Source organism: Mobula hypostoma, chromosome 27, assembly GCF_963921235.1.
Source record: "Mobula hypostoma chromosome 27, sMobHyp1.1, whole genome shotgun sequence".
Classification (NCBI taxonomy): domain Eukaryota; kingdom Metazoa; phylum Chordata; class Chondrichthyes; order Myliobatiformes; family Myliobatidae; genus Mobula; species Mobula hypostoma.
In genome coordinates, this window is record NC_086123.1 from 35,913,248 (window position 1) to 35,928,022 (window position 14,775).

Here is a 14,775-nt window from a genome sequence, read left to right on the forward strand (position 1 = left end):
AAAGAGGATGCTGTCCAAGTTGCATGCCATCTTGGACAATGTCTCCCATCCACTACATAATGTACTGGGTGGGCACAGGAGTACATTCAGCCGGAGACTCATTCCACCGCGATGTAGCACAGAGCGTCATAGGAAGTCATTCCTGCCTGTGGCCATCAAACTTTACAACTCCTCCCTTGGAGGGTCAGACATCCTGAGCCAATAGGCTGGTCCTGGACTTATTTCATAATTTACTGGCATAATTTACATATTATTATTTAACTATTTATGGTTCTATTACTATTTATTATTTATGGTGCAACTGTAATGAAAATCAATTTCCCCCAGGATTAATAAAGTATGACTATGACTATTAAATTATCTTCAGTGCAAAAGCACAGCTTGCAACTGCTGTGGGGGGGGCGGGAAATCTTTTTACTTCTGCGGTGCTCATTGTAAAAGCTTCATTTAGCAGGCATGCCACACACACAATTAAGGATGCTTTCAACACTACCTAGAAAAATGTAAGATATTTGTCACGTTTGTATATGTGTATAGATGCACACGTGTTCATATACATGACCTCTGTGTATATATGTATGACCTCTATCTATAGGTTATATGGAGATGTTAGATGGATGTATCTGTATCTCTCGCTCTCAATCAGAACAGGCAGGTCCTTGGATCATATGGGCAAGAGTAGCTTCACTTTGCTGAATGTGGAAAACTGGATCCATTAGCCCTATCTGCAGAGCAGAGGCCTGAGGCAGACGAGAATATGCTCATCCCTATGTAAAAGGGATGTTACTTGTACTTGGCCTGTAGCTGAGTAGAGGCTGTCATGAAGAAACTAAATATAGATACTGTCTTGTAGTGCCTGATTTTATATAATTGTCTGCTTACTAGCTTCATCAGCATGTTACCAATCAACAGTGATTTGTATTCTGATTAGCTGATCTGCATTTATGGTCCGTCAGAACTTTTATGATACCCAAAACCTCAAACAGATTCTTTATTAAAAATCATGGGGAACTTTTTAATGGAGAAACCAGTTTAAAATAGACATGCTATGCCTGATGTTCACAGGCTAGTCATAAATTACTTCAGCATATCATACAGTAAACTTCTCTAACTTTCTATTCAAAATAGTAAATATTACACAAATCTTATTTCCTGAAATAAGCTAGACCATGCAGTTGTCAAATTAGCTGCATTAAAGTCCAATAAAAAGATTTTTACATTAAATAGACTATTATACAAGGTAAATTTTTAAAAAAGAAAGATGCTGCCTTATTACAGCAATGGTAAGACTAGAGCTAATCCAATATCCCTCCTGAAATATTTGTGATTTAGTGGTTGTGAACATTTGGAAAATTCCACATTATTTATGTTTCACTTTGTTAAAATTAAAAAAAAATAAACATTTATAATCTGCTGTTCATACTTAGCCAAAATCTAATGCCAGAATAGGGATCAGTGTTAGAACTTGCTGCATCCTTTATCAATGAATTTTCTTTTAGATTAGACACAGCTTAAAGGAATGTAGGAACAGAATTTAAAACAGTGCCTTTTCATTTTTGTGCATTGATTGTACAATACAAAATGTTGACTAATTCGGACTGAATTCAGTGATTGTCTCAAATGCTTAATGAAAAGAACAAGATGGAAATGATTCTGTTGAACCTTCAACATCATGACTGATTCTGCACTGTTTTCTCAGCTTTGAGATGTTCTCTTCTAGCCTTCAAGGAATATCTGGAAGTTTTTTTTTAACCATATTTGGCAATGTACACAATATACAGAAATTTTCCAATCTTGGATACATACCATATGTGTTAAATCTTAATTATTAGTGTATATATAAAGTTGGCTCATAGACACCCTGAATCCTGTTGGCAGTAGATTAAAATCCATGGCCCTTCCGAGGAAGTAAGTTGAACAGTGAAGAGAGCTTGGTATTCAGTGTTGCCCTGAACCAGTTCGTGGTTTTAAAAATCAAAGATCAATTGCAAAGAATGGTGTATAAGCACCTGTGTCCTTTTTACAGAGTTAGGAGAGTTCAAATCCAGTGTTCATACTGATTGCATAGCGGAGTTTCTCTCTCAAGATGCTCTTCTTGCTGTAGTTGGGAAGCTTCAGGAGGTTGAAGCAGGTCGATGAAGTTGGCAGCCGTCCACCTGGTTCCTTTTTGCGGATGGTAAAGAAACCCCGCAGCACGCTCCCCAGTGTGTCTCCCGTGTCCTGAAATGTTTGCACATGTCTTACACTCTTGAGCATAGTTCATAGAAAGGATGCTTTCAAGAACTGTACCAATCTGTAAATGCATTCCCCGTAACTCTTGCTACTGTGTATGTTCCAAATTTATTCCTCGCTTTCGCTGAATTGACTGATCAAGGTTAGAGTGACAGGAGAGGATTTAAACAGGGAAGAGTATCATCCTTCTTGGCTTCCATTACTAACTATCTAAACTTGTGTAGCTGAGTAAACCTGTTGATATTTAACATAGAACAGTACAGCACAGTACAGGCCCTTTGGCCCACAATGTTGTGCCCACCCTCAAACCCTGCCTCCCATATAAGCCCCCACCTTAAATTCCTCCATATACCTGTCTAGTAGTCTCTTAAACTTCACTAGTGTATCTGCCTCCACCACTGACTCAGGCAGTGCATTCCACGCACCAACCACTCTCTGAGTAAACAACCTTCCTCTAATATCCCCCTTGAACTTCCCATCCCTCCTCTTGTCCTCTTGTATTGAGCAGTGGTGCCCTGGGGAAGAGGCACTGGCTATCCATTCTATCTATTCCTCTTATTATCTTGTACACCTCTATCATGTCTCCTATCATCCTTCTCCTCTCCAAAGAGTAAAGCCCTAGCTCCCTTAATCTCTGATCATAATGCATACTCTCTAAACCAGGCAGCATCCTGGTAAATCTCCTCTGTACCCTTTCCAATGCTTCCACATCCTTCCTATAGTGAGGTGACCTGAACTGGACACAGTACTCCAAGTATGGCCTAACCAGAGTTTTATACAGCTGCATCATTACATCGCGACTCTTAAACTCTATCCCTCGACTTATGAAAGCTAACACCCCATAAGCTTTCTTAACTACCCTGTGAGGCAACTTTCAGGGATCTGTGGACATGTACCCCCAGATCCCTCTGCTCCTCCACACCACCAAGTATCCTGCCATTTACTTTGTACTCTGCCTTGGAGTTTGTCCTTCCAAAGTGTACCACCTCACACTTCTCCAGGTTGAACTCCATCTGCCACTTCTCAGCCCACTGCTGCATCCTATCAACGTCTCTCTTTGACAATCTTCTACACTATCTACAACACCACCAACCTTTGTGTCGTCTGCAAACTTGCCAACCCACCCTCCTATCCCCACATCCAGGTCGTTAATAAAAATCACGAAGAGTAGAGGTCCCAGAACAGATCCTTTTGGGACACCACTAATCACAATCCTCCAATCTGAATGTACTCCCTCCACCACGAACCTCTGCCTTCTACAGGCAAGGCAATTTAGAATCCACCTGGCCAAACTTCCCTGGATCCCATGCCTTCTGACTTTCTGAATAAGCCCACCTTCTTAAGCTCCTTTCTTGCTTCCCTATATTCCTCAATAGACCCATCCGATCCTTGCTTCCTAAACCTCATGTATGCTGCCTTCTTCCACCTGACTAGATTTTCCACCTCACTTGTCATCCATGGTTCCTTCACCCTACCATTCTTGATCTTCCTCACCGGGACAAATTTATCCCTAACATCCTGCAAGAGATCTCTAAACATCGACCACATATCCATAGTACATTTTCCTGCAAAAACATCCCAATTCACACCCGCAAGTTCTAGCCTTATAGCCTCGTAATTTGCCCTTCCCCAATTAAAAATTTTCCTGTCCTCTCTGATCCTATCCTTTTCAATGATAATGCTAAAGGCCAGGGAGCAGTGGTCACTGTCCCCCCGATGCTCACCGTCCCCCAGATGCTCACCCACTGAGAGATCTGTGACCTGACCCGGTTCATTACCTAGTACTAGATCTAGTATGGCATTCCCCCTAGTCGGCCTGTCCACATACTGTGACAGGAATCCGTCCTGGACACACTTAACAAACTCTGCCCCATCTAAACCCTTGGAACTAATCAGGTGCCAATCAATATTAGGGAAGTTAAAGTTACCCATGATAACAACCCTGTTATTTTTGCACCTTTCCAAAATCTGCCTCCCAATCTGCTCCTCTGTATCTCTGCTGCTACCAGGGGGCCTATAGAATACCCCCAAAAGAGTAACTGCTCCCTTCCTGTTCCTGACTTCCACCCATATTGACTCAAAAGAGGATCCTGCTACATTATCTATAGCTGTAATAGTATCCCTGACCAGTAATGCCACCCCTCCTCCCCTTTTTCCGCCCTCTCTATCCCTTTTAAAGCACTGAAATCCAGGAATATTGAGAATCCATTCCTGCCCTGGTGCCAGCCAAGTCTCTGTAATGGCCACTACATCATAATTCCATGTATGTATCCAAGCTCTCAGTTCATCACCTTTGTTCCTGACTCTTCTTGCATTGAGGTACACACATTTCAGCCCTTCTACCTTACTGTCGTTACACTGTTTATTCTGCTTCTCTTTCCTCAAAGCCTCTCTATATGTTAGATCTGGCTTTACTCCATGCACTTCTTTCACTGCTCTGGGTCCCATCCTCCTTGCAAATCAGTTTAAACCCTCCCGAACCATGCTAGCAAACCTACCTGCAAGGATATTGCTCCCCCTCGAGTTCAGGTGCAACCCATCCGATCTGTACAGGTCCCACCTTCCCCAGAAGAGATCTCAATGATCCAAAAATCTAAAACCCTGCTCCCTGCACCAACTCCTCAGCCACGCATTCAACTGTCATCTCCTCCAATTCTTACCATCACTGTCACGTAGCACTAGCAGCAATCCTGAGAACGCCACCCTTGAGGTCCTGTTCTCCAGCCTTCTGCCTAGTTCCCGAAACTCACACTTCAGGACCTCATCCCTCTTCCTGCCTATGTTGTTGGTACCAACATGTATCACAACTTCTGGTTGCTTTCCCTCTTGTACTAGGATGTCGTGCACCCGGTCAGAGACATCCTGGACCCTGGGACCCGGGAGGCAACAAACCATGCGGGTGTCCTTCTCACATCCACAAAATCTCCTGTCTGCTCTCCTGACTAAAGAGTCTCCAATGACGACAGCTCTCCTCTTCTCCGTCCCACCCTTCTGCACCACAGGGTCAGACTCAGTGCCGTTGGCCCTGCCACCGTGGCTCACACCTGGTTGGTCATCCCCGCTAACAGTATCCAGGATGGTAAACTTATTATTCAAGGGAATGGCTACAGGGGTGCTCTGCACTACCTGTCTGCTCACCTTTGCTTTCCCCCCTCTGACTGTCACCCAACGACTTGCTTCCGACAGCCTAGGTGTGACTACCTCCCTATAGCTCTCATCTATGACTGTCTCATTCTCCCTTATGAGTCGAAGGTCATCCAGGTGCTGCTCCAGATTCCTTACACGGTCTTCCAGATCGCCCAGCCGTATGCACTTTTGGTAGATGTGACTCTGCGGGAGAGGGACTTTCCCCCAAGACTGTCTGAACTCTTGATGCAAGATCATTCATCTAAGGCACTGAAAGGCCTAAAGCTACTTAGGAAATTAGACACTAGAAATGGCCAGCATTATCAATAAACATTGCGAGAATGGAACTTCAACTTGCCTGATCATCTGAAACTTCAACACAACGAATGGAGAAGGGAGGTTTAAGGTAAGCAAAGCCCAGAAGTGGTGGCCGAGAGCAGCTCGTGACAAACTAGAAAAGGAACCAATTGTTAATCTGTTGTAATCTTTGAAAAGAAAAGATCTAACTGTCAGAGCACACACTGGGAAGGCAGCGGCAGAATTTAATCTCTAATTTTCTAATCACGGTAGCCAGTTTCCCTATGTCCCAGATAGACTACTTCCATCTGATTTTCGTCCATCTCAAAATTCTCCCACTTCTATTTTTGAGGCAAGGATGTGTACAGTAGCAGATATTATCACAGGGAAATGACAGTGCTGTTCTGTAACATTGGATATGATGTTAGTTTAGGCATAATTTGATGGCTGACTTCCTATTGTGTCCTCCTTCAAATCTCCAAATTGTTTAATTATATAGTTACATATAAATAGGAATTTTATCTAATTATTTATTCCCAAAAGCTCTCATCCCTTGAAACAAACTGTTCCTCACCCTAGTAACAAAGGCTTTTTAAAACAAAAACTGTTTACAACCTGGTCCAAAATCAAATACCCCCCACTGCCTGTAAGGAGCTTGAATATTCCCTCTGTGGGTTTCCTCCAGGTGCTTCAATTTCCTCCCAAAGATGTACCAGTTGGTAGATTAATTAGTCATTGTAAGTTGTCCCCTGATTAGTCAAGGATTAAATCTGGGGATTGCTAGGCGGTGTGGTTTGAAGGGTCTATTCTGCTTCAGAATAAATAAAAATTGCTATTTTGCTGTATGCAGCTCCACCAATCTGTAAATTTACTAACCCATATGTATATAAAAATCACAAATAACATTGATCTGTGGCATTAAAAAGGCTACTCCTATGACTTTGCCATGACCGTAACCTTTTCTTGATCATCCGATACCCAGAAGCTACAGTAGATATCAAAAAAATCAGTATAGCGACTTTTTTTAAAAATCCTAATCTGCACTGTCAACTCCCTCTATAATCTAATTCCTCTGAACTACTGTAACCTCCTTCAGACCGTTACTGCAGCCTCTGTGTTCCTGAAAACCTGACCTGAGCATTCCCCATTTTAAACATCACTCCACCGATGGAAGTCATTCATGCCTTCTAGAAACATAGAAAACCTACAGCACAACACAGGCCCTTTGGCCCACAAAATTGTGCCGAACATGTCCCTACCTTATAAATTATTAGGCTTACCCATAGCCCTCAATTTTTCCAAGCTCAATGTACCTATCCAAAAGTCTCTTAAAAGACACTATCGTATCCGCCTCCACTACCGTTGCAGGCAGCCCATTCCACGCACTCACCACTCTCTGAGTAAAAAACTTATCCCTGATACCTCTGTACCTATTCCCCAGCACCTTAAACCTGTGTCCTCTTGTGGCAACCATTTCAGCCCTGGGAAAAAGCTTCTGACTATTCACACGAGCAATGTCTCTCATCATCTTATACACCTCGATCAGGCCACCTCTCATCCTCCGTTGCTCCAAGGAGAAAAGGCCGAGTTCACTCAACCTGTTTTCATAAGGCATGCTCCCCAATCCAGGCAACATCCTTGTAAATCTCCTCTGCACCCTTTCTATGAATTCCACATCCTTCCTGTAGTGAGGCAACCAGAACTGAGCATAGTACTCCAAGTGAGGTCTGACCAGGGTCCTATATAGCTGCAACATTATTTCTCAGCTCCTAAATTCAATTCCACGATTAATGAAGGCCAATACACCGTATGCCTTCTTAACCACAGAGTCAACCTGCGCAGCTGCTTTGAGTGTCCTATGGACTCGGACCCCAAGATCCCTCTGATCCTCCACACTGTCAAGAGTCTTACCATTAATACCATATTCTGCTATCATATTTGACCTACCAAAATGAACCACTTCACACTTATCTGGGTTGAACTCCATTTGCCACTTCTCAGCCTAGTTTTGCATCCTATCAATATCCAGCTGTAACCTCTGACAGCCCTCCACACTATCCACAACACCCCCAACCTTTGTGTCATCAGCAAACTTACTAATCCATCCCTCCATTTCCTCATCCAGGTCATTTATAAAAATCACGAAGAGTAAGGGTCCCAGAACAGATCCCTGAGGCACACCACTGGTCACCGATCTCCATGCAGAATAAGACCCGTCTACAACCACTCTTTGCCTTCCGTGGGCAAGCCAATTCTGGATCCACAAAGCAATGTCCCCTTAGATCCAATGCCTCCTTCCTTTCTCAATAAGCCTTGCATGGGGTACCTTGTCAAATGCCTTGCTGAAATCCATATACACTACATCTACTGCTCTACCTTCATCAATGTGTTTAGTCACATCCTCAAAAAAATTCAATCAAGCTCGTAAGGCATGACCTGCCCTTGACAAAGCCATGCTATTCCTAATCATATTATACCTCTCCAAATGTTCATAAATCCTTCCTCTCAGGATCTTCTCCATCAACTTACCAACCACTGAAGTAAGACTCACTGGCCTATAATTTCCTGGGCTATCCCTACTCCCTTTCTTGAATAAAGGAACAACATCCGCAACCCTCCAATCCTCTGGAACCTCTGCTGTCCCCATTGATGATTCAAAGATCATCGCCAGAGGCTCAGCAATCTTCTCCCTCGCCTCCCACAGTAGCCTGGGGTACATCTCATCTGGTCCCGGTGACTTAACCAACTTAATGCTTTCCAAAAGCTCCAGCACATCCTCTTCCTTAATATCTACCTGTTCAAGCTTTTCAGTCCGCTGCAAGTCATCACTACAATTACCAAGATCCTTTTTCGTAGTTAATACTGAAGTAAAGTATTCATTAAGTACCTCTGCTATTTCTTCCGGTTCTATACACACTTTCCCACTGTCACACTTGATAGGTCCTATTCTTTCATATCTTATCCTCTTGTTCTTCACATACCTGTAGAATGCCTTGGGGTTTTCCTTAATCCTGCCCGCCAAGGCCTTCTCATGGCTTTTAAGCTCCTTCCTGTTAGCCTTATAATCTTCTAGATCTCTAACATTACCTAGCTCTCTGAATCTTTTGTAAACTTTTCTTCTTGACTAGATTTATTACAGCCTTTGTACACCACGGTTCCTGTACCCTACTATAACTTCACTGTCTCATTGGAACGTACCTATGCAGAACTCCACACAAATATCCCCTGAACATTTGCCACATTTCTTCTGTACATTTCCCTGAGAACATCTGTTCCCAGTTTAAGCTTTCAATTTCCTGCCTGATAGCCTCATAATTCCCCTTACTCCAATTAAACACTTTTCTAACTTGTCTGTTCCTATCTTTCTCCAATGCTATTGTAAAGGAGATGGAATTATGATCACTATCTCCAAAATGCTCTCCCACTGAGAGATCTGACACCTGACCAGGTTCATTTCCCAATACCAAACCAAGTACAGTCTCTCCTCTTGTCAGCTTATCTACATATTGTGTCAAGAAACCTTCCTGAACACACTTAACAAACTCCACCACATCTAAACCCCTTGCTCTGGGGAGATGCCAATCGATATTTGGGAAATTGAAATCTCCCATTCTGTTAAAATCTCCAACTCTGTTACTATTACACCTTTCTAGGATCTGCTCCTCGATATTCCTGTTACTATTGGGCAGCCTATATATAAAAAAAAATACCCAGTAAAGTTATTGACTCCTTCCTGTTCCTAACCTCCACCCACAGAGACTCCGTAGACAATCCCTCCATGATGTCCTCCTTTTCTATAGCCGTGACACTATCTCTGACCAATAGCGCCACGCCCCCACCTCTTTTGCCTCCCTCCCTGTCCTTTCTGAAACATCTACCACCCGGCACTTGAAGTATGCATTCCTGTCCCTGAGCTATCCAAGTCTCTGTAGGCCACCACATCATAGCTCCAAGTACTGATCCACGTTCTAAGCTTTGTTCACAATACTCCTTGCGTTAAAATAGACACATCTCAAACCGTCCATCTGAGCGTGTCCCTTCTCTATCACCTGCCTATCCTCCCTCACACACTGTCTCCAAGCTTTCTCTCTTTGTGAGCCATCCGCCTCTTCCCCAGTCTCTTCAGTTCGGTTCCCACCCCCCAACAATTCTAATTTAAACTCTCCGCAGTAGCCTTAGCAAACCCCTCCGCCAGGATACTGGTCCCCCTGGGATTCAATTGCAACACGTCCTTTTTGTACAGGTCACACCTGTCCCAAAAAGAGGTCCCAATGATCCAGAAATCTGAATCCCTGCCCCCGCTCCAATCCCTCAGCCACGCATCTATCCTCCACCTCATTCTATTCGTATACTCACTGTCGCGTGGCACAGGCAGTAATCCCGAGATTACTACCTTTGCGGTCCTGCTTCTCAACTTCCTTCCTAACTCCCTGTAGTCTGCTTTCAGGACCTCCTGCCTTTTCCTACCTATGTCGTTCATACCAATATGTACGACCTCTGGCTGTTCTCCCTCCCACTGAAGGATATCTTGGACGCGATCTGAAACATCCCAGACCCTGGCACCTGGGAGGCAAATTACCATCCGAGTTTCTTTCCTGCATCCACAGAATCGCCTGTCTGACCCCCAAATTATAGAGTCCCCTATTACTACTGCCTTCCTCTTCCTTTCCCTACCCTTCTGAGCCACAGGGCCAGACTCTGTGCCAGAGGCACAGGCACTGTTGCTTCCCCCAGGTAGGCTGTCTCTCCCCGCACCCCCCCGCCCAACCATACTCAAACAGGAGTACTTATTGTCAAGGGGTACAGCCACAGGGGTACTCTCTTGTACCTCATTCTCCCCCTTCCCTCTCCTGATTGTTACCCACTTGTCTGTCTCCCGTGGCCCCGGTGTGACCACCTGCCTATAACTCCTTTCGATCACCTCCTCGCTCTCTCTGACCAGACGAAGGTCATCAAGCTACATCTCCAGTTTCCTAATGCGGTCCTTTAGGAGCTGCAGCTCAACACACCGGGTGCAGATATGGCTGTCCGGGAAGCTGGGAGACTCCAGGACCTCCCAGATCTGACACCGAGTACAGAAAACCGGACTAACCCATCCTACTTCCTTTCCGCAATTAACACAGGTAAACCTACCTCGCCTCGTTACCACCTAAGCTCATTGATCTAAAGCCCTAACACTCTGTTACCTCTCACTCCGCTGCCTGCTGGATATGGCGGTTGTCTTTTTAAACTTTTCCTGCTCCACCGGCCAACGTCATGCGCCTGCGCAGTCTTGCCTCTCTTTTACCCCGAGTAGTTAAACTGCCTTCGCTCCGGAAATCCTTAGCTGTTCCACTCGCAGCCTTCTTGCTCCGTTCCACCTACTGCTTTCTTGTGCCATGCTCTGAATTACCTTCCCTAACAATCTATGACTGAAATTTGGTCATAGATTATCATCTGTGTGCTTCAGATCTCAATTTTTGGTACCTTTTTAAAAATGCAAGTTTTTTAAGTAACTTGTTATGTGCTGTGGCATATGCTGTGGGTGATCATGGTCTTTCTATGACCATAATTGTTTTTGGCAAATGTTTCTACAGAACTGGTTTGCTATTACCTTCTACTGGGCAGTGTCTTTACAAGATGGGTGACCCTGGCCATTATCAATACTCTACAGAGATCTTCTGTTTGTCACATAACCAGGACTTGTGATAACCAGCTGCTCATATAACCATCCACCACCTGCTCCCACAGCTTCACATGATGCTGATTTGGGGGGTGGGGGGGTGGGGGGGGGTGGGAGAATGCCACAACTTGTCCAAGGGTGACCTGTAGGCTAGTGGAGGGAAGGAGCAGCCTTCCACCAAACAGTCAAGTAGTACTAAGTCCAAAATAAAATGAGTCAGACAAAATCAGTGATAATACACCGCTAAATGTTAGCTGTAAATGCAGTGAGAGGGAAGATGTATAAATGGGCTTTTCAATATCAAACCCATGGTACATTATTTTCTTTGCCAATTGCCTTAATGTTAGGGTGAAACCTTTCACCTATTTACTTAAACATTATCCCATTACTTTCAGTACAAGTGCGTCTTCACCGGATGGAAATCAGTGGGTTAGCATTAAGATGACCCGAAACTAAACCTGTCCAAAGAACAGGTGGTCTTTAAAACCAGCAAACATGCACTAACCTTGAGAAACATGGCTCGTTCTTCTGCTGTGAAGTCATGAGCTAAGATGTCCCAGAGCCAGGCAATGACACGATGACTGCCATGGAAGCCACCATAATACACTGTGTGCCTTCTGTACAATAGAAAAGTGATCACTGTTCATGGAACAGGGACAATCCACTATCATGTGTCACAAAATAATAGCACATGATAAACTTCAGCTACATTAGTGTTTCTCCCACAGTTTTGATCATAAGAACTCCCTGACAATAAATTGCTTTAAGTATCCATTAGATACAGATGGGGACTGGCATGATTAGACCTGTAGGTGCACTACTTAAATAAGAAATTCATTACACTATACTTTACAGATGTCTATAGGCAGCAAAAAGCAAATGAGGAATTAGACAGACTCTGAAACGAAAGCTACCTGAGAGATGTAGTAAGTACAGTAATACTTATACACAAGAGATCTGAGTTGCTGGAATCTGCAGCCAAAAGGAACTGCTGTAGAAACCCAGTGGGTCAAGTAGCATCTACAGAGGGAAATGGACAGTGGATGTTTTAGGCTGAGACCCTTCATCTGGTCCCTGGAGTAATACACACATTGCTGCTATTTCTGCATCATAATCCAGTGCATTTATTTACACGATTCTGGCCCTGGAGTTATGTGTAGCCTCTACTTAGTGCTGGTCTTCCTTGACAGAGTTGAGGTCAATCAGCGATCAAGCCCACATTCCCATAACAGCAGTGGAAGTCAAAGCATTGAAGAATGATACTTTGGTCCATTTAGTTCCATCAACACTAACATCCCTTTCTTGCAATGACATTAAAAAAGACTCAGCTGTTTGCAGAATATCCTCAGTGACTTACTTGAGGTCCTCCAAGTCGATCTCTGCATTGTCTCCAGCAATTAAACGCTGCACTTCCGGAGTTGAAAACATATGGAGCCACTCTGGATTAATGATGGACCGGAATCCTCGGATGAAAGCAACCATCTGATCTTTAATTTGAGTGTGCATTCGAAAGTGAGCCATGAGGTGTATGTAACTGATTCTGTTGATGAACAGCAAGAATTATCATCCATTCTGAGTAATAAACAACGACCATGCATTTTCTGTACTGCAAACTAGAAGGTTAGGAGAAATTAAGTAGGAATGGCGGCAGAGGCGAATAGAAAAAACTATAACTGATGGAAATGAAAAATAAAATTAAAAATATTTGAAAAACCATGGATGTCAGCAATTAAGAAAAGTGCACAGTATTTTGTGTGTAACAGTTCAGGTGCTTTATATATCACCTATATTTTTTATTCTGCCATTGGATCATGGATGATTTTGATTGGTATCAGAATCAGATCCTAGACTCTCATGCTATCCAAAGTCAAATCAGGCTCATTTTCAACTATGATTTAACCATTTTGCATCAGATAACTTTATGATGAATATTGACAAGAGGACATAATCTCCCAACTTGATCCTACTTGCTGAAGAACAGCATGAGTTGGTCAGATTCCTTATTTCCTAAATATAGTCTAGTTACCTTTCGTTAGAGAAAACTTTGAGACAGGACACACTTATTAACCAGAGTAGGAGAGGTGATCAGATCTTAATTTTTTAAAGAGTGTCCAGATTAGTCCTGAGGCTAAATTCAATACAATTTAAAACCATTCTCCAGATAAATAAATAAATTAAAGTCTAATCACTCAGTGATTTACTTATTGAGATATAGGGCAGAGCTGACCCTTCCAGCCATGATGTGGCACACTCCCCTGGCTCGATCCTAGCTCAACCATGGGACAATTTACAATGACTACCAACCAATACTTATTTAGACTGGGAGGAAACTGGAGCAACCAGCAGAAACCCATGTGGTCATGGGGCGAATGTACAAACCTCTTGCTGGCAGCAGCAGGAATTGAACCCATGTCGCTGGTACTGTAAAACCATTGTGTTACTCCTTCAAATTTAGCTAAATGTTCTAAGTGACTGGATTGAGATTCTCTTCTGGAAATAGGTATCACAGCAAGAAGAATTGTCCCTCTGTCATTTCATAATACTTCTGGGATGACAGAGGGACAATACTGCAATACATAAATTACTTCAAGACCACTTCCCTTTGCTGATAAACAATGTAGTTCTTAGAGGAAAAATTGCTTTTGAGATGAAAAATGAAGGACAGTACTTCTGACTGCAACCTCAGCACCATCTAGTCCAAGGATCCCTGACCTCAGGGCCCACAGACCCCTTGCTTAATGGTATTGCTCATGACATAAATAAGGTTGAGAAGCCCTGATCTAAAACACCAAAGATGCATCCTGTGGAGAATGGTGTGTTTCTTAATCCTGCGAGAATGGAAAATATAAAATTGATAACAGGGGAAGTTATTTGTAAATGGAAGTGACATCTTAATTTAAAACACTACACTATTAATATATAAACAGCTGAATGAAGACTCACTTATTTTCATTGGTTACCCCAATCGTTTTCCCTCCTGGTACCAACTCATGGCAAACAAGCTGTTGAGTTGAGAAGCAAGTTGTTAACATTCCACACTCATTAATTTTATTAAACCAAAGACAAAAGATAGTTAAGGAAATATTCATTTGAATTTGTTAATAATGCGGGACTAAGATTACAGCTCTGTAGTACCAACAAATATGAAAGCTCACAGACTCTGACATACATATACTAAAAGGAGCCATCTAACAGCATAGTACTAGAGTGTCACTTAAGAACTTTGGGCTCAAGTCTCAGGAATTGCTCTTGAAACCACAACCTTTCGACTGAGGGGAAATAGTATCACAAACTGAGCCACACTTACACGCCCATGGAAAAAAAGCATTCCAATAGAAAAATTCACTCAACATAAATCATTTAGTTTAAACAACATGTTCCAAATTTATGTGAGCAGATGCCACACCCAGGCATTATGGATAACCCAATATCACAGGTTAAAACAAACCTGATAAAAC

General features: G+C 43.1%; 1 protein-coding gene across 2 annotated transcripts in view; it reads right to left on the reverse strand.

Moving 5' to 3' along the window:
• Positions 1–816: 816 nt before the first annotated feature.
• The window catches only part of ube3b (ubiquitin protein ligase E3B), an 80,372-nt gene continuing 66,413 nt past the window's right edge, over positions 817–14,775 (reverse strand). For both annotated transcript variants that reach the window (XM_063034107.1, XM_063034108.1), the window contains 5 exons: positions 14,261–14,319; positions 12,675–12,857; positions 11,823–11,934; positions 5,717–5,809; positions 817–2,220 (listed from right to left, as the gene is read on the reverse strand). In XM_063034107.1, the coding sequence (XP_062890177.1) occupies positions 2,029–2,220; positions 5,717–5,809; positions 11,823–11,934; positions 12,675–12,857; positions 14,261–14,319 (639 nt within the window). In that variant the 3' untranslated portion in view covers positions 817–2,028. The remainder of the gene's footprint in view (positions 2,221–5,716; positions 5,810–11,822; positions 11,935–12,674; positions 12,858–14,260; positions 14,320–14,775) is intronic.